Source organism: Saccopteryx bilineata, chromosome 2, assembly GCF_036850765.1.
Source record: "Saccopteryx bilineata isolate mSacBil1 chromosome 2, mSacBil1_pri_phased_curated, whole genome shotgun sequence".
Classification (NCBI taxonomy): Eukaryota; Metazoa; Chordata; class Mammalia; order Chiroptera; family Emballonuridae; genus Saccopteryx; species Saccopteryx bilineata.
In genome coordinates this window covers 230,493,191-230,513,412 of record NC_089491.1, presented here as the reverse complement: position 1 = coordinate 230,513,412, position 20,222 = coordinate 230,493,191, and the positions used below count along the sequence as shown (strand labels likewise).

At 38.4% G+C, this 20,222-nt stretch overlaps 1 protein-coding gene across 14 annotated transcripts in view; it reads right to left on the bottom strand.

The window, feature by feature from the left end:
* Nucleotides 1–20,222, bottom strand: part of SYNJ1 (synaptojanin 1) — an 89,022-nt gene that overhangs the window by 17,068 nt on the left and 51,732 nt on the right. For all 14 annotated transcript variants that reach the window (XM_066259510.1, XM_066259516.1, XM_066259517.1 and 11 more), the window contains 10 exons: nucleotides 17,787–17,978; nucleotides 16,051–16,135; nucleotides 11,624–11,764; nucleotides 11,160–11,352; nucleotides 10,746–10,904; nucleotides 9,334–9,490; nucleotides 8,437–8,554; nucleotides 8,126–8,341; nucleotides 5,269–5,347; nucleotides 2,497–2,659 (listed from right to left, as the gene is read on the bottom strand). In XM_066259510.1, the coding sequence (XP_066115607.1) occupies nucleotides 2,497–2,659; nucleotides 5,269–5,347; nucleotides 8,126–8,341; nucleotides 8,437–8,554; nucleotides 9,334–9,490; nucleotides 10,746–10,904; nucleotides 11,160–11,352; nucleotides 11,624–11,764; nucleotides 16,051–16,135; nucleotides 17,787–17,978 (1,503 nt within the window). The remainder of the gene's footprint in view (nucleotides 1–2,496; nucleotides 2,660–5,268; nucleotides 5,348–8,125; nucleotides 8,342–8,436; nucleotides 8,555–9,333; nucleotides 9,491–10,745; nucleotides 10,905–11,159; nucleotides 11,353–11,623; nucleotides 11,765–16,050; nucleotides 16,136–17,786; nucleotides 17,979–20,222) is intronic.

Genomic DNA, 20,222 nt, shown 5'->3' with positions numbered 1-20,222 from the left:
GCAGCAAGACAGACAGTAACTTTTTCCTGGGTGACACCAAGTCCACATGGACAGCTCTTCAACAACCACAATACCCTGGCCTCATCTTTACTGACATTCTCCTCCACTCCAGCACCCACCCTACCCACACACCCTCTGAAACACTGAGCTCCCGCACTCCCTCCCAGCGCCCCCCCCAGATCAGCCTCCCAGCGTCCCTCCTCTCCTGATTTCACCAGGATGCTGACCTTTGATTCCTGCACACTCAGCCCTACCTGAGCCTGCTTCACTGCACCTGTCTTCGAGTCCACGGAGCTGCACCTCCCACCCTCTGCCACACTATCTTCCTGTCCCCTGCACGCAGGCCCATCCTGTTTCTCACAGCTGCACTCGGGTGGCTGAGCACTGCTGCTACAGAAATCCACCTGACCCAGATGATGGCAGTCACAGAAACCATGTGGTTTTCAGGTTCAGCTGTGCTCCCAAAGCTGCCTGGCAATGGCAATTTTCCCCTTACGCCTGTTTAGGAACTTGATCTCAAACCTTTCCAACACCTTTGAAACTGTGGGTTGCCCCATGCCTGAAGATAATCCTACTCTTACACTCCACAGAGAAAAGAGGTCTTACAATGAGACTGCCCTTCAACCACCTGCTCTATGCTGGAGTCAGGCCGTGTTTGTGGACGGGACAAATGGGGCTCTGCCCAGCCCGCCTGGGAGACCTGCTCCATCACTCATGCTGCCCCTCCCTAGCAGCCTCAGTCCTTGCCTCCATCAGCTCTTTTCATCACCACTGAGCATCTCAAGTGCCTCCCATTTCAAAATAACAGTCTCTGACCTATAATCTCCTGGGAGCAACTGTCCTCTTCTCTTTCCCCACTTTTGAGCCTAACATCTTTAAAGAGCTGTCTCCACACACTCTCCACGCCCACACCTGCCATCCACACTTCGATTTACCACCTTCTGGTTCACCACTCCACTGAGCTCTCTCGTGAATGTCACCAGCAGCCTCCTTCTGTGGTATTTAATTCAAATGACAAGCTGCAGTCCTCTTTCTCTCATCTCTCAGTGACCCAGGATGCCATGGACCACTCTTTCCATGTCACCATTTCCTTCCTTGAGTCTTAGCTACTGCCTTCTCTTGGCTCTGACAATCCTAGTTGTTTCTTCCCATTTTCCTTGTATGGCAGCCCTCTGAAGCTTCTCCTTTACTTTATGTCTGTTTCTCTGTTACAGTCCCAGGGCCATTCTGTCTCCACAGAACCCTGTTGCAAGCTAATAAATGCCTGTGGCTCTCACTGCCATCGGAGTGCCTGGGAGCCCTTGGCTGAGCCCGCATCTGGGCCCCACACACCAGACACCCCTCAAACTCAACATATTCAAAACCAATCCTACCTCCACCCATACCTGTTCTCCCCAACCCCTGCTTCCCTTCTTCTGTTTACTCCTTCACAAGCACATATGCACAATTAACTGAGGTCCTCTCCCCCTAAACCCCTGCACATTCCTTCTCCCTGGTTCACCCCTCTCTAAAGAAGCTAATTCTCAATTTAAATTTCAATTCCTCTGGGACACCTCTTCCAACTTCCCAAATCTAAGTGAGGCAACTCTCTCCTGGGTACCGCGGCAGGCTTGCTCCTGCATTGACGGCACGCGATCCTAACCGCTTGCTTCCTTGTGTGTCACACCCAATGAGCTGTGAGTTCTGCGAGGGCAAGCTTGGCATCTGCTGACTTTCCAGAACTGCACATGCACCTGACACACAGAAGGCGCTGTGTAAATGTGTAGACTGAGCAAAGAAATGAATAGAGAAGTGTGAAAACTGGAGGTAATCTTGTAAGGTGTTCATATCTTAAAAGTTCATCTACTACAAATGCACAGGTTATCACAATATGATGTATTGTCATTTTGTAAACAAAGGCATGCACTTAATGGAAAATATGCTAGAACAATATGATATAGCACGAGAAAGCAAACCATATCTTAATCATGTTAAGGAAATTATTATATCCACATAACCTGTCCCATATGCTAAACTTGAAATAGCTATATTTACATGGGTGGGTTCAGTTTCAAATGCATGTGTTCCTAGCCAATTGGAGAATCTTTCAGAATTACTCTGAAATATACTGCTCAAAAAAATTAGGGGATATTTCAAAATGAATATGAAGCTATAAAATATCCCCTAATTTTTGTGAGCAGTATATATCCCCTTTGGTAGTAACTGTTTTGAGCTCATTTCTGTTGTTAGAATACCCATTCTCAACTTCTACTCTTCTACCTTTACTACAATTAGTGGGACCAAGGCACTGACAAAAAACACAATTTGTGCTCCTATCACACAGGAACATAAACTAACATTTGCAAGAATCTTAGCTTTTGAATGGCAAAATAAACACAACACAATGCAAAACAAAATCTAATATTGTTACGTTATTATAAGAAGGAATCAACCTGGAGACTGACAGGAAGGACCCTCATGTAGAAGTACTCAAGTAAATGCATTCAGTAAACAAACCTTCCATATCGAAATCAGCTGCGACCTCTGCATCTTCACCCAATAGGGTAGAGCTTGTGGAGGACGGCAATGGAACACTAATTTTCTCTAAGCTCATTTCCTCTTCCAAAGTTTTGATCCAGTCAGGACTTTTTAAAGTAACGGTTATAGTCCGGCCCAATAACTAGTTGAGTAAAAGAGACATTAAGATGAAAATTCATTTGTATAAAAATCAACTATCTTGGAATAAAGTGATTGCCTTGGTTATATATGCTTAATTTAGCTAGACTCAGTTCAACCTAACTGCTTCACATACACCTAGTTTTTAATAGTGCAAACGTTCCCAATCCTTCCTGTAACAGCCCGTGTGGCTAAATCTCAGGTCTTCTCTTCTAGGAGACTGAGGCTGAAATAGTGGCACTAACAGAGACAACAGATTCGGGGTTGGAGGTCTTTAACTTTCAAAAGGGTGAATTAAAATTATACACTTTACACAAACATAATTTTACACAAATTAGATATGTCCACACACACATACAGACATGCACAGACACGCGTGGAGCTAAGAGTATAATAGATGACAAGACTTGAGGGTGATGAACAGAGATGAGAAAAAGGAAAAACAAAACAAAACAACAAAATTACATGACCAGGAAATGACAAAAGAGAAACTCAGAAAGGAAATAAAAGCTGACAAAAAATGCCAACTTGGGAGCGGCTCTTAAATATCATGATTCCATGCATGTCTGTATGTGTGTGTGGATACATCTCATTTGTGTTAATGCATGTATATATAATACTATTTGTTCTAACATATAGTGTATATGTAAAGGTTGAGAAAAATTATTTCATAATGGTAGGGTCACAAGTGGTCCTTATTGTTTCTTTCTCTACACTTTTCTGTAGTTCTTGATTTACTTTTGCCTGAGTGTATTACAATTCAAGAAAAACAAACAAGACATTACAAAACCTATTTTAAAAGCAATATATGTGTCGAAATGTTTTCTCCAAGGAAGATGGAAAAACAGAAGTGAAAGGAAGCTCGGGGAAAGAATGTGGAGTTACCACCACTGGGGGAACTGAGATTGGATGTCAGTATACTTTATCTAGTGACCATAGATTCATTTAAGGTTTGCTCCAAAGCACTCAGAAAAAACAGAGACACAGCACTTTATAGAAGTAAAACTATCCTAGGCCATTGACATAAATTCCCCACCAATGACATTTCAAGTCATTTCCACTACTTGAATATCCAGTAATTAAAGATTTCTAAAATATCTCAATGAAACAGATTTACTATCTATGAGAATTATTGTTTTTCATTTTTCAATTATAGTTGACATACAATATCATATTAGTTTCAGGTGTACTACATCGTGATTAGAAATTTATATACTTTACAAAGCAATTTCCTGATAAGTCCAGTGCCCACCTGATGTACACAGTTACTACAACATCACTGGCTGTATTCTCCACAGCAGTTCTTTTCCCTATGATTGAAAATGGTACCTGGGTGCCACGATGCAAGCCCATAAAACAAGTTCCTAAGAATAATGAGTAAAATTTCCTCTCTTGTTTTCCTGTATATAAAGCATATTCTTCATTTGATAGAAATATTTTCTCCTATATAGATGAGCCAGAATATCTACCATGTTAAGAATTTAAAAATTTTGCATTGATAGTATTATACTGAGCAAAATAAGTAAATCAGAAAAAACTAAGAACTATGTAATTCCATACATAGGTGGGACATAAAAATGAGACTCAGGGACATGGACAAGAATGTGGTAGTTACGGGAGGTGGGGGAGAGGGAGAGGGTGGGGGGAGAGGAGGGGCACAGGGAAAACCAGATAGAAAGTGACGGAAGACAAGCTGACTTTGGGTGATGGGTATACAACATAATCAAATGTCAAAATAACGGAGATATTTTCTCTGAACCGATGTACCCTGATTTATCAATGTCACCCCATTAAAGTTAATAAAAAAAATTTTAAATATTTATTTCAAAATACAACACATATTAAAAGTTTAAGAGTTTATGGACACGAGTGATTTGTAAAAGAGACATATGGCTCTATTTCCTGTACAATTTTGTGGTGAATAATTATTTGTATGGGTATATTAAATACTAAGTAATTTGGCTTTATTTTTTCCAATTATTACATTGTAATGATTTTATTATAACATTTTAATTAAATTTGTCCACATTTTACTAAAGTTTCAGCATTAACATTGTTTATGACTGTTCTCTGACATTCAAGTTTCTTGAAAGTTGTAAATAAAACTGTAAGCTGACTCTATATAGAAATCTCACCACTGTTATTACTGTTAAAAAGCATGTATTTTGTAATTGATGGTTTCAGCCTATAATTTTTCTCATTGTAATGTCTTGAACATTTTATAGTTTTCATTCATTTTTGTAGTATTTACACCATGTCGTGTCATTGCATCTTTAAATAATGAAAAGATGAAAAAGATGATCATTATTTGTCTTATAAAAAAAGAATTTAAAATTTTTTATATGAAAATAAAATCAAAGTATGTGGTAAACATGTTTTCTTCTTAAACTAATCTGTATCTTCTTAATCTATTAACAATGGTTATCTCTAGGGAGAGACTAAAATAATCCTCAAGTAGTCAAAAACCTAGTCTAACTAATGAACATTAAAGTATTCCATAAGGTCTTTCCTCCTCCAGAACTGGAGACACATTTAGTTAACCTTGCTGCATGTACAAAAATACAACCCTTTGACAATTATAGAAGAATTTAGAATCAACAAATGGTAACTTACCTCTTTACCATTTAAGCTTAGAACACTCAAGGCAGAGCTTCCCTCCAAAAATGTAACCCACATTTTATCTTCTACAAACCTTCAAGAAAGAGAAAAACAAATAAAAACACCCATAATTAATACCTTAGACATAACTAGTCCAGTGACTAGTCCAATAATTATTAACAAGGGCCTATGGATGCCAGGGAGTAAGGGAGTAAAAAACTAGAGAAAACTGCAGGTGAGGGTGACCTGGAGAGGGCACTCTTCCCATAAACATTTCAATTCAAATGTCTTCAAATACTCTACTAATGAAATAATAGTCTGCCAGAAATGGGCCTGCGGATCTCCATTTATGACCCCTGTACAGCCAATCCTCCACTTCACTGACAAGGAAAAAAAGGGCCAGAGGTTAATGACTGTTCAAAGTGACCTTACAAGGCAAGTAAGTTATTGGACTGAATTCCAAGTCTCCTGACCCACAGCCCAGCACTATGCACGCTTGCTTTCTTGGTGACTTACTGAAGCAACTTTCTTTTGACCAAGAAAGAAAGTATGGAGTGTTCATTAAAGCCTATCTACCTGTGGGTCTCCCTATCTCAGAGGTTCCCAAACGAGTCTTAGGTTATAGCCCCTGTCTTTATTCACTGACAGACAATGAATGAAGTCTTGGCCTTTGCTTCAATGGACTTCGCTATGATGGTCACTGGTATGTAATAATGTTATAACACACACAAAAAATAAAACAAATTATCAGTCTTATTTAAACAATTTTATGAGCTGAAATACTCTCAACTGTATGAATGAAGTTCATAAATCCTTACAGAAATCCCTGCAGACTTTCAAAGATGAGAGAGAACACATACATGCATAAATGTGCATGCACATCTAGGATTCAAAAGTATGAATTATGGATATTAAAAGGAAAAGGCTAAAAACAAAAGTGTGCACAAATATTCAGTTTAAAGCAAAGGGCCAGAACAGAGTTCCATAATCACTCAAATGTGGCCCATTTCCCTAGCATGAAGTTATGAAGCTACAGGACAGCATCCTGCAAAGACAGAGAGAAACCATCCTTAGCTAAGTGTCCAGATAGGACCTGCCTCAAATGCTGACAATGCAGAGCTCCCTCACTACTGTGCGGCTGCACTCAGACCACACCAGTCCCCACCCCAATTATTGTGGGTTCTTTGACAGTGGTCACATGGCAGGGCTAATTTCCTGTGTCCTATCCTTAATTAGCAATGTGCACCTTACACATTTCTAACAAGAGATTCCGGTTCTATTATCCACGGATTAACTGAGGTCCTTTTAGAAGTTGTATGTTCTTCCCTCTTTGATTCACAGGGTGAAGACTTCTAGACTCTTCCTTTAATTAAGATAAATATCTACATGCACATAAATTTGTTCCATCTGCATTTCTCTTATTTATATGTAAGGGAGTTTAGACTTGAGTGGTGGCTGTCTTGTTCTAGACCAAAAGGTGACAATCAGTTTAGTCTTACTGGTGCAGTCATCCTTCCTTTACTTTCATTGTCTCTGAAGGTGAATTAACACCTAAGTGTGGAGGCACCCCCATGGCTGAATGTTAGGATAATGCCTTGTTTTGTTACCAATACTTTTTCTAACAATGACAACAAGCATTTTGGGGGAAGCTTTTGGCTCCAGTACAACACCATGTTCTTCAGAGACTGGGTCGTGAAGACAGGTCCTTTCCCTATGTCTGTCTCCCATCTCTATGCACAATGAATTCTCCCAGCCCAGTGCAACACTGTACATTTGCTCATAGGACACTTGTCTGTAGCTCAGCTGCCCACGCACACAGTCCACATGATGCTCCTGCTGGTCTGGCATTTCCATACTTGGCAAAGCTTACTGTCTCTGAAAACTTGGAGATTACACTGTGTACTTCCCAAAGCCTCTGATTTTTCTAAATTGTTTTATTTTAAAGCTTTAGAGTAGAACTTTGTCATAAAATTTGAAGGAAATCTAAATATAATTTCTTTTCTATTTGCTCATTTACTCTCTGAAAGGTCTTTAGGTTTCTCAGGCCTGCTTCTCTCTGTACAAGAAACCATCCCACCTTTACTCTGGGAATGAGCACGCTCAGGGTCTAGGTAAGCTATTATACATTTGTTGATCTTCCCAAGTAGGTCACAAACTGGACTGGAATCTTCAACCCCTCTGCTCCTCCACAGCACCTAATGCAGAGACTTGGCCACCAAATTTCTATAAAGCATACCTAAGTACACAGATGAGCAGCACAGAAAGGAATTTAATAGTACCTCTTCACCAGGGAACTCAAACACATACATGTTATTTGATCTCTCAAAATCGCTGTACACTTGAAAAAGAACATTTTTTTAAACAACAAAAGAGGCATTTGGTTCTGTAAAAGGCAAATGGTTAAGTCAATAATGGAAACCAAGACTGAAATGAAGACTCCTGTGGGTTGATCAGCCAGTGACAATAGCTGGAAATTAAAATGATTTATAACATAAAATATTTTACACTGAGGAGGGAAAAAAATCACTCCACTTTATTCTTACACTCCTTAAAAAAATAAAATAGTAATTACATTTTAAATTCATCACAGGGATTATATGTTACATTGTACAGGAATCTTGAGAGATCACATCTACATATTTTGGTCATCAATTGTCCATATAAAGCTTCACTACTAAACTTTAAAATTTCTAAGTAGAGAATTCAGTTTAAAAACCTATGAGTTCTTTAACATTTCTATAGTATGATTTCACTATAGTTTGGAAATAAAAATATTCATGTACTATTCAAACACTAAATAAGGAAATTTCTAATACAGGAAATATTATTTATGAATCTTGAACTGCTTTTGAATGATAAATATTTTACTCACCTTATGAGAATGACTTCACCAAAATTTGTAAACTGCTGCAGAAGCTCATCAATCAAAGTATCATCAAAAAAATTATTTTCTGGCACAGAACTTTTGATTGAGACCAAGACTGTACCATCTGGTGGGCCCTGAGCTGCAATGACTTCTTTATAAATGCTCTGCCTCTCCTCAGCTTCCACTTCAAATATGTCTATGTCTATCAGGGCAATGACGGGCCTGAGGCAAAAGGAGGACACATGTTAGAAATGTTTCACAACAGATGTGTTTCAAAATCCATGTCAAGCGCCATCAGACACACTGAGACGTGGAACCTGTGGTCAGAAGTCTTCAGCTCCGCTCTCCCGTAGTGCAGCAGAGTGCCAGGTGTCCACGTGTAGAGGATTTTGCTTCCATCCTGAAAACTAGCATTTAGAAGATCCAAATCTTCAGCTGTGGTGAGATAAAACAAAACACATGAGAAGCCACGTGAGCATGGCCCCAGGGAAGCTTGGAGCTTTCTTCTCGTTCACCAGCTTCCACTGCTTGAGCCTGGGATGCCACACACTTGCTAACAGAGAGGAAGCCTAGACACCTTTAGTTAGAAAGGTATTTTGGTGACGTTATTGCTGTATGCTTTACTTAATAAAAATTAGGATGAGGCCTTGCTTCTGAAATTACTTAAGGGCCTGTGACCAAATAGTATTAGCACCTCCTAATATTTGTAGACCACTTGATTCATGTTAAAAACCTTAACTAGCATTCCATTGAGAATTTCATAAAATGTTTTCTTGTTTCTCTTTATATGAAATAATGTAATAGAAAGAAAATAGACTGAAAATTTAAATAAATTATTAAAAGCAAATCTGAGGATATTTTAAAAATCTGTATTATATTTAAATCTTATTTATTCAATTCTAGATAATCTTTGTTAAAAAATAGTAAAGGGTAAAGGGAGTCAAATATATGGTGACAGAAGATTTGACTTTGGGTGGTAGGCACATGATGCAACATATGGATTATGTAGCATAGTAATATTCACTTGAAATCTCCATAATCTTATCAAACAATGTCACCCCAAAATTTTAATTAAAAAAACAAAACAAAAACAACATAATTAGAAATGTAAAAATAAACAAATAAAAAGCCTTCCTCCTTTGATACTTGCATCGTCCCTTCTTCCTCACAGAAATTGCAGTCACTCATTGAAATGAAGAAGTGCATTTGCCAACCTGATCTGTCAAAAGGCCACTTCCTCCTTCTCCAGAGCACGCGGTCTGTCCACGCAGGGGTGCGGCACTTTTCACTGGTGTCATAGTCTTCAGAAAACAAGTCATATTTATATGTCGGAGCAAAAGTTACTTTTCCTTCTAAAAATCCTCTAAAAATCTACAATAAACATATACAAAATAAGTTATTTATATACAAAGTAAGTTACTTGAAAAGCAAAAAAGCTGTTTTCTTTGGGGCACCATTTATTAAATGTCTATTGTGTGCCAAAACTTGTGTGCCTCCGATAAACACTTGTAACTGAATGAAACAAAGCTCAAGAAAAAACAACCTAAAGCATGGCTTTCTTCATGCCACTGCATGACCTTTGATTAAACAAAATACAAAAGTATGAATAAGGGAATTCCACCTGGCCCTTGATCTGTAAGAGACAGAACTGTGAGGAACTTTGGAAATCATTTAGTCTGATGTCTAATTCTCAAATGAGGCCCTGGGGCCTAAAAAGGGTGAGTGGTGCCCAAAGTGTCAGAAGTCTGATGACTGTGAAGGCACCATATCAAGTGGCCACAATTATCGCCACTATGAAAGAATTTTAAATACATTCTTCCAAAATTTTGTGCTCATAAGTTTTAAGAAATAAGTTTCAAAAAGACAGATAATATGAGAAATGAGAGACGAAAAATAAAGCATATTACCACAGGATCATAAAGTTAAAAACTAGTAGCCATGAAGATGAGGATTCCAAATTCACTATTACTGAAAAAAAAATTTATTCTACTTCAAGTTAATCTTATGGAGACATAATATATCTTTCCTCCTGGAAATTAATGTGTGTTTTCCTTTTCTTTCTCTCTTTTCTCTCTCTCTCTCTCTCTTTTTCTATTATTTTTGGAAAGATAATTCTATATCTGTTGAACTATAGATATGTATTTATTAACTATAAAGAGATTACAGAAAGTTAAAAAAAGGCAACACTACGATTAAGGAAAGCTTGCTTGAACTGACCAGGCGGTGGCGCAGTGGATAGAGCATTGGACTGGGATGCAGAGGACCCAGGTTCGAGACCCCAAGGTCGCCAGCTTGAGCGCGGGCTCCTCTGATTTGAGCAAGGCTCACCAGCTTGAGCCCAAGGTCGCTGGCTTGGGCAAGGGGTCACTCGGTCTGCTGTAGCCCCCGGTCAAGGCACATATGAGAAAGCAATCAATGAACAAATAAGGAGCCATAATGAAGAATTGATGTTTCTCATCTCTCTCTCTCTTCCTGTCTGTCTGTCCCTCTCTCTCTCTCTGTCTCTGCCACACACAAAAAAATAATAAAAATAAAAAAATTTAAATTAAAAATAAAAAAGGAAAGCTTGCTTGCTAACCAAGACCCCCTTCTTCTCAATGCAAGCATCTCCTCAGTCTGAATGTACCTGTCCAGTGTTTTTCTGGTTGATAAGTTGATCTCCTGCTATGAGCGAATCCCAATTCTGCTGTCTGATGAGCTCCTTAACTTCTTCATTAGGCAGATCAATTCGATAGTTGAAATCACCACACCAAAATACATAATCGTGGGAAAATAGCATCCTTCCCTAGAAGCAAGGAGATGGAATTTTAAATTTTAAAAGCATTTCTTTGCCTTAGCTATGCCTGCCTTACCTCACACCACCCCCCCAGCTATGCTCTATTTATTTAACCCAATACTAAACACACAATGAAATATCTATGTAGGTAAGTGCTGTTGCTGTTTCTAGGAATGACTAAATCTTTAAAAACTGGTATAGAATTAGGGGAACACTAAAACAGTTTCAAAGCTCCACCTTCAAGAATAAGCAGCAGGCACTCACCATAGGAAAACTCAGCTTGCGGACAATTTCTCCAAAGTCCTCATTTCTCTCTTTGACTTGGGACTGCCCTGCAGCAAAGTGGCTGCACACGAAGCAAAGGCTTGTCGTGTGGAACAACATGCGAATGGCCACAGCTCCCTTGTTCCCAGTCGCACCTCCCATCCCCGTCTTCACTGTATCCACTGCTACATCCCTTTAACACAAAGAACTTGAAATCAAAGACCTGAGATTTCAATCAGTCCCTGTGCATAAGGAATTAGGAATATACATTACATAATTAGAGAACTACGCATACTGTGGTGACTGGAAGGCAAGGTTGAGAACATGTACAATTTCTACTAGTGATTATTTAATCAAAAACACACTGAAAAACAAGAACTGCGAATAAGAGTCTCTGAAACAACAAACCCGGGCCTCCTTCCTGCTCTCTCTCCAACGGAGTGAGCACCTGGCATGGCACTCACCTGATAAAAGGGGCATGCTGGGGCCTGATGAATACGAACAGGCAAACGCCCACCAGCTGCTCAGAGGCCAGCAGCACGTACTTGTTGTCCCTGGAGATGGTCTTCTGCAGCTCCACAGCCCACAGCTTCTGGTTTGTTGTGCTACCAAAGCAGAATAAAAAGACAATGACAGTATAGCCTATTTCATAAGACAACTGTCAGTTATACCTTTATAGATTCATTTAATAGGACCACTGACAATCATGGAATCTAGGCCAACAGTGAAATTTCTATGCAGGTTGGTTTCCTATTTCCTTTAAAAAGAAAATCCCAAAACATGGTCAGAAGCACACCACATTTCAGAACCTAACCTATACTCCTTTATGAAAATTGAAGCTTATTAATCTTTAAAGGTGTCCTCAATATGTGAGTCATCTCAGACTTGCACACTTTACTTTTTCCCTTAAGTACTCATTAGGATAATAGAGACATACGTGCTTCCAGATACATTTTCCTCTTTTTCTTATTCTTTACTTTACAACCTTTACAAACTTACTACAGAAAAACTGAAATATACACAGAAGAGATAATCACAAAGCAAACTACCTACACACCTATTACCTAGCTTCAACAATTATCAACATTTGTCAATCTTTTTATCTCTATTTCCCCCCTTTTCTTTTCAGTGGTAGAGGCAGGGGCAGGTAAACTTAGAATATTTTAAACCAAATCTAAGACAAATGCCATTTAATCTGTAAATATTTTAGTATATAATCTCTAATGTAAGAGAACATACTTATCTTTACATAATCACAATGGGATTATCATATTTACATATTAACAATTCCTTACTGTGATCTAATACTCAGCACATATTTAAACTTTCCTTATTATTTAAAATGTCTTCTTACAATTGGTTTCTTTAAAACAGCATCCAAACAAGGTGTGCACATTACATTTGCTTGCTATTCTTCCTGACTCTCTTTTAATCTTTCTTTCTTTTCTTTTTTTTTGTTTTTTATAGAGACAGAGAGAGAGTCAGAGAGAGGGATAGATAGGGACAGACAGGAAGGAGAGAGATGAGAAGCATCAATCATTAGTTTTTTGTTTCGACACCTTAGTTGTTCATTGATTGCTTTCTCATATGTGCCTTGACCATGGGGCTATAGCTAACCGAGTAACCTCCTTGCTCGAGCCAGCGACCTTGGGTCCAAGTTGGTGAGCTTTTGCTCAAACCAGATGAGCCCGCGCTCAAGCTGGCAACCTCGGGGTCTCGAACCTGGGTCTTCCTCATCCCAGTCCGATGCTGCGCCACTGTCTGGTCAGGCTGTCTTAATCTTTAATTGTCTTTCAACCCTCCCATGTCTATTTTTTTAAGAAGCTGGGCCATCTGTCTGGAGAATATTCAAAAGTCCGGATTTGGCTGGTATGTCCTTGTAATATCTTAACTTGCCCTCTTATATTTGCTTTAAGCTGGTTAAATGTAGGAGCTTAGAAAACACATTCAGTTTTATCTGTTTTGACAAAAATAACCTCATGGGTGGGACAGTCGCCCTTGCACACAGCAGGAAGTACATAATCTCTGTGAAGTTACACGTGACCGGCTGTTCAAACGCTGATAATCTAAACTCTTCACAATACAAAGCTCCCCTTTTAACACTTCTTCTAAGGTTTGGCTTCTATTGATGATCACTGCCTAGATTATGATTTCCTTAGGGGTTGCAAAATGTTGACTTTGTAATTTCAACATTCCACAGGCATTTGTAATAAGTTGGAATTCAGCTATGAAGAATTTTCCCCTGAACTTCATAATTACTCTGAAACACAGTTCATATACAGAAGGCAAGATAAATGCTTAAGTCTCTATCTACAAATTTTCAGAGTAATAAGTTTGTGCCCAAGAACGTCCAATGGAAAGCAAAATAAAAAAGTTTTTCTCAGTGTTCCAGGTCACAGAAATGAAAAGTGGTAAACCAGAAGGGTGGCCTTACATCCATCTATCTAGTCAACCTAACATTTTGCCATATTGCCTAAAAATACAAATACAGGAGATGGACTATACCGACCATGATACCACACTGTGACTTGGATTTTGAAGAGAGAATTACAGCTTTCATATCTTTGTTCAGATAACTCCTCCAGTGATCCTGTCAATGAACCCGACCCCAATCACTGCATTTAAAACTGCACACGCCTCCCCATCTCCACCAGCCTGACCATTACCTCTGTCTATCATTATCCACGACACTTCCCGTCCCCTAACATGCCACACAGTTCACTTACACAGTTACTGTTCACTGTCTGCCTTCTCCCACTAGAACAGAAGGCCCATGAAGGCAGGGGTTTTGTCAGTTTTATTTATTGATATATCTTTAGTACCTTGAGTTGGTACTCAACAGATATTGGTTAACTGAATAAAAATATGACTTCATTAAAGAATAATTTGATTAAACTCTGTTTAGAAAACAGTTGAGCAATTTGGTAATAGGAACCTAGAAAGTAAATTCTAAAACTTCAATTTTTTTTTCAAACAGCAAAATGAAGTTGAATTTCTTTTCTACATCCTAGTATGAATTGCTATTCATTTTAGCTAAGAAAAAACCTGTCATTTGCAAGACTAATCCTATACTATTTTAGCCCATAATTTTATTCTGAAAATCTTTTTTTTTTTTAAAGCCGGATTTTTATTTTTATTTTTTATTTTATTTATTCATTTTAGAGAGGAGAGAGAGAGAGAGGGAGAGAGAGAGACAGAGAGAGAGAGAAGGGGGAGAGGAGCTGGAAGCATCAACTCCCATATATGCCTTGACCAGGCAAGCCCAGGGTTTCGAACCGGCGACCTCAGCATATTCTGAAAATCTTAAAATGACATAAACGATGGGCAACTGCTCATCTTTGAAAGCAGGCATAGTGAGTTACACTAAAGCACTTAAGCTTTGGGTTTCACTCAAATAATCTGTATTTGTAATAAGGCTTCAGAACAAAAGTTCTTAAAGTGTGGTCTGGGAACATTCCTAGGGGTTGCCAAAACCCAGGAGCTCAAAATCATTTTCCTAATACTACTAAGACACCATCTGCCTTTTCCATTGTGCTGACCGACATGTGCATCACAGTACAAGCACAACAATGAGTCAAAGTGCTGCTGCCTCAGCCTGGACCCGGCTCCAGACTGCTGCCGTCTGCATCACTGTCCTCATCGCCGTGCACCTGCTCTTTAAACAGCGTATTTCCCTGATGGAGCAGCAATTGTTAATCTCATCAGAGCTCACTCCCTGCCATCTCTCCATGCCACTCTGCGATGAATGGGAAGCACACACCATGCACTCGGGCCGCACACTCAAGTGTGATGGCGGCTCCTCAGGAAAGCACCTGATAATCTGGCTGAGAGAGGAACTGCTGCTTTCATCATGGAAACCATTTTTACTAGAAAGAACTAATCACAGACAGACTCTGGTCATTCAGACTTAGGCTATTCAGCAAACACTTTTTTGACCAATCCTATCTTTTCAAGGGAAACAACCAATAGTATTTATTTCTGATGATTAAATTTGAGTTTTTAAGCAAAAATGGGAACTTTGGAAAACTTGTATCTGCTACTATGATGCTGACAGCTTCTAAATCCTTAGAAAAATTTGCTGATGAGCTCACTGCTGACAGTAACCAATAGAATGTTTTGATGCTGTATAATGAAATATGTCAATATTTGAAATATCAATGTGCATAACTCAGTGAATTAATATTTTCCCAATGAACAGTATGTGATATTTCAAAATCACACATGAATAAAAGACCAATAAAAATGAATATTTGCACAAAAAGTTAATTGCTGTGGTTTTAGATTCCATTTTACAACTAAACTTTAAGAACCTACTCTATTTGTTGAATTTTGGTATATCCTCAGAGAAGAAATTATCTGAAAAAGCTATTAAAATATTTCCATTTCTAACTGCATATGCATTTAATTCTCTTCATACACTTAAACCAACACAACATATTACAACAGGTTAATACAAATGTAAACGCGAGAAGCCAGAGACCTTAAGCCATATATTAAAGAGATCTGTAAAACTATGAAACAATGTCAACCTTCTCAGTCAATTTTTGTTTGTAAAAAAATAAGTAAAACAAACAGGAAGTGTCACTTTTCTGAAAAAAAGAGTTCTTTGTGTTAACACATAATGAGTTTATTATTGTTATTTTAAAATGAATTAAATTTTTCTTTTTAAATTTCTAACATGATAAATATCAAGAGATAAAACCCACATAAACAAGAGTTCTTTAAGACTTCAATACTTTGAAGAGGACAGAAAAGATCCTGACACCAAACTGCAGTTTTATGTAAAAAGGGCCTTTCCGTATATCATCTCAATGTTTCCTTATGAGTCCTTAATGACCTGTCTCCATGTCTGTCACTTAGACATTTCCCACGTGCTACCTCGCAGGCTTACCTCGCATTCACAATGTTTCCAGCGTTCAACTCTACCATTTCTTCAAAACCAATTGCAAATATATCAGTCGGCTTACTTCTTTTATCTACAATGAAGCATCCAAGAAAGACTTGAAACGCAGCCTCAGTCAAACAGCACCCTGTTTCTACCCCCTACCCCTAACACAACTAAGGTCAACACCAGATCTCAAATTCCATTGTTGTGTTTTAGAAGTTTAACCAAATTCAAACTGAAGGCAAAAACCCACGAGTGGGACAAAACTGCTTTAAATTTACTTTCTTTTCAGGTATCTGTGAAACTGGGTAATACTATCTACGTAGTAGGTGTATTATAAGGATTAAATGAACAGGTGTAAAGTACTAGATTGTAATGTTAGCTTGTTATTTTATTATTGTATTATTACAACTACTACAATTTTAAGTTAGGATCAAGGTAAAATGTGTAAAGGGGCATTCTAATAAAAGTTTGGGGAAAACCCCAGGGTTTAAGATGTGATGATTAGCCCCCTGGTGGGCAGAGTGTCGCCCCCTGGTGGGCGTGCCGGGAGTCTGTCTGACTGTCTCTCCCCGTTTTTAGCTTCAGAAAAATTAAAAAAAAAAAAAAGATGTGATGATTAAAGATGACTAAAGTAAAATTTGCATCTCACACAATTTCCTATGCACATGACCTTCATATAATACTTATTAAATGGGGCCCTGGCCAGTTGGCTCAGTGGTAGAGCGTCGGCCTGGCGTGCAGAAGTCCCGGGTTCGATTCCCGGCCAGGGCACACTAGAGAGGTACCCATCTGCTTCTCCACCCCTCCCCCTTTCCTTCCTCTCTGTCTCTCTCTTCCCCTCCCACAGCCAAGGCTCCATTGGAGCAAAAGATGGCCAGGGCGCTGGGGATTGCTCCGTGGCCTCTGCCCCAGGCGCTAGAGTAGCTCTGGTCGCAGCAGAACGACCCACCCCCCATGGGCAGAGCGTCGCCCCCTGGTGGGCATGCCGGGTGAATCACGGTCGGGCGCATGCGGGAGTCTGTCTGACTGCCTCCCCATTTCCAGCTTCAGAAAAATGCAAAACAAACAAACAAAAAATTGTTAAATGGGTACCATTTTAAAAAGGAAGTTAAAGTTGTCTTTAAAAAAGGAGACAGTCTCAAATTCATGATTCTAATCAAAATCTTAATAACAGCATCCTTATTTTAATTTAATTTTAATAGTGGGTGACAGAGTACACAAACTGAACAACAACCACTTTTCACAAGGCTAACACAGTAAGTTATGTTGCAAAGTACCAACAAATGCTACCTCAGGTTTTGTAAGACTGTCTGATCTGCCCTGAAGACTTTATCTCAGTAACCAAACTGAGGACTAGGTTTGAAAATTGAAACTCAAATAGTCAATTACAAAAAAAGCTTGCTTTGTGACAGTTAAGGAATAAAAAGAGAACTAATTTTCCTTATATTTGTGGTTCCCTTTAAAGATATCTATTTATGTAGGATCCTATTTCCTGAGAATCAAATATCAAAAGAAAATATATTTTATTTTACATTATCTTTTTTATAAAGTAGCAAACAAAAGTCTAGGAATAAAAAGGATGCAAACTGTTGATAGATTTGGTCTATAAAAGTATTGGCCTTCACATTCATAAATCTAAGCTTCTTTTATAAAGTAATGCATAATGTGGAGTGCTACACTGTTTTCCAGATTACTAAATCAGCCAGAATTTACCCATTAAGCCCGTATAAGATGCCAACCTTGAAACTCCTGGATGCCAGCTAACTTGGGTGCATCAAGAAGCCAGTCAGTGAGCGTCTGGTTCTTAAAAGCTATACTGCGGAACTGCTTTCCGCCATTCACATTCCAGGTTCCAACACACACTCGAATTTTCTTGGGCTTTGAATATTTGTAGAAATTCTCACACATGCTCTTTAATACTTTAGAAGAGGCTAAATAAAAAAAACACAAACAAACAGAAATTTAAATGCATAAAAACAATTATTAAAATTGATTTTCACAACAGAAATGATGTATGGAGAGTACAATTATCTGATAAGCACAAACAATTGTAAGATACATGCAGAGGCACAAAACAAGATAAGCCTTGAACACAAAGCCCAGCACAATGTAATTAACAAACATAATTTTTAAAAAATCAACCACATATATGCAATAACCAAAGAAAAACAATTATGAAACCATTGTAGCAATACAAAACATGCAGAATAAACATTTCTGTTTCAATGGAATGCTGTTATTTTATAAGGTTCAAAATTAGAGATGGTATATTTTTAGAAATATAGCAATTGACTTTCATATAATTTTCATTCAAAGTGGTAAAAATATAAATTTTATTACTCCCAAACAAAAACTTTTCAGAACATTTACATTTAAGATTCTAGACACGGACAGATGGTGTGATGAATTATAGCTCCCTGACAAAAATACAAACTATGGATGATAATGAGATGTCAGAGAATTAAGTCACTGATAAATGCTTCCTGTCTCATTCAAAGTAGAAACGAGTTCCTTAAATGTGGTCTAGGATGCCCTAAATGATTTGCCTTGCATTTCTCCCTTTGACTGCTGTCCATTCCGTTTACTCACTACTTAGCCACTGGACTGCTGGCTGTTAGAAAAGAATGGCAGGCCTACTTCCACCACAGGGCCTTTGCACTGGCTGCTTCTACTACCTGCAGTGCTCCCCCTTCACTTCCTCCAGGTCTTACTTTCCAGGGAGGCTTTTCCTGACCTCCATTTTAAAATTCACATTTCCTCCCTAACCTTCCTTATCCCCTCCTTGATTTATTTTTCTCCACAGCATTTACCACCATTTACAAATGATGCGTTTTATTTATTCATCCTGTAACCATCTCCCTTCACAGGAAGGAAAACTCTGTGAGGGCAGAAATGGCAGTCTACTTTGTTTACTGCACCACCTTAGAGACCAGGAGTACCGGGCACATAGTAAGTGCCCAATAAATAATTGTTAAATCAATAAATGTTCATTTTAAACCCTCAATCTCATTCCCTGAATATTTTCTGACTGCCACCTATTTTTCTTTCTTCTAAAGTGCACATCATTTTGGTTAAGTTAAATTCTCGGCACACAGAGTGTGTAGGACCTCAAGAAGACCTTCATCTAAAAACAGAGATTGTGCACTTGACTGGCAGGGGCAGGTCAAAGGAAAAGAAAATCAAAGTGTCTCTCACCTCTCACCACATGACAGTATCTTCCTCTAGCCTTTATTTTCTGATATCAATAAAGAGAGAATGAGAGCCCAGTCTGACCACAGGGGCAGACAGGCATGTTTTTTTCCCCTCTCACTGCTTGATTTGACTACTTGCCATGAAAGCAGGTTATTGGTTCTGACCTGTAGTACAGTTAATTGGAAGCTGGCTGCACCTAGATAAAGAATCGCTGGTCTTTGTAATTGAAGGCATTGCCCTTGTCACTACGATGAAAACAGCTTCCGCAATCCTTTCTATATAAAAATACAAGTTTTATAATGATCTTAAAATAATCAGCAAGACAAATAATGAATTGTGTGAACAAAAACATGCTGCCACATTGTATGAACTAACAAATAACAAAGTCAGTTTATAAATAGAATAAAAAGTTTTCAAAAATCGTAGCTTTTTCTTAACTGGCTGGCACCTTAACGTGCAGAAAGAAATGAATTTCTGTTCAAACAGATGTTCATCCCTAAAACCCACACTATCATTTCAGAAAATGGATTTTGTTATGTAACTCAAAAATATATAAAGTACTCTCTCTTCCTATACCCTCCTATACCCTTCTCAAAAAATAACCAAGGTTTCTCAAAACATTCAGAACAACTAAACAAAACAAATTTTAAGTGATACCAAATCTGAAGTGAAGGAAAAAAAGATGTCTCTTTCCACTAACTTTCTGGCAAGAGTTTAGCTTTGTTCACTTCACCACAAATTTATGTTTAAAGATAAGGTCACAAACTTTGTCCAGAAAATGAAGGCATGAGATTCCTATAACTAGGAAAGAAGAGAAAACAACCACCATTAGGTCTTAGGTGCTTAACTCTTCTACCTTTGTTAGCAACCTCGATACTTTTTAGAAAATTTCAGATCATACCTTAGTGCGAGTCTTACAGAGAATATTTTATCCACAATATAAGAAAATGAGTGAATGCCTTTTCAAATAGGAAGTGTGAGAA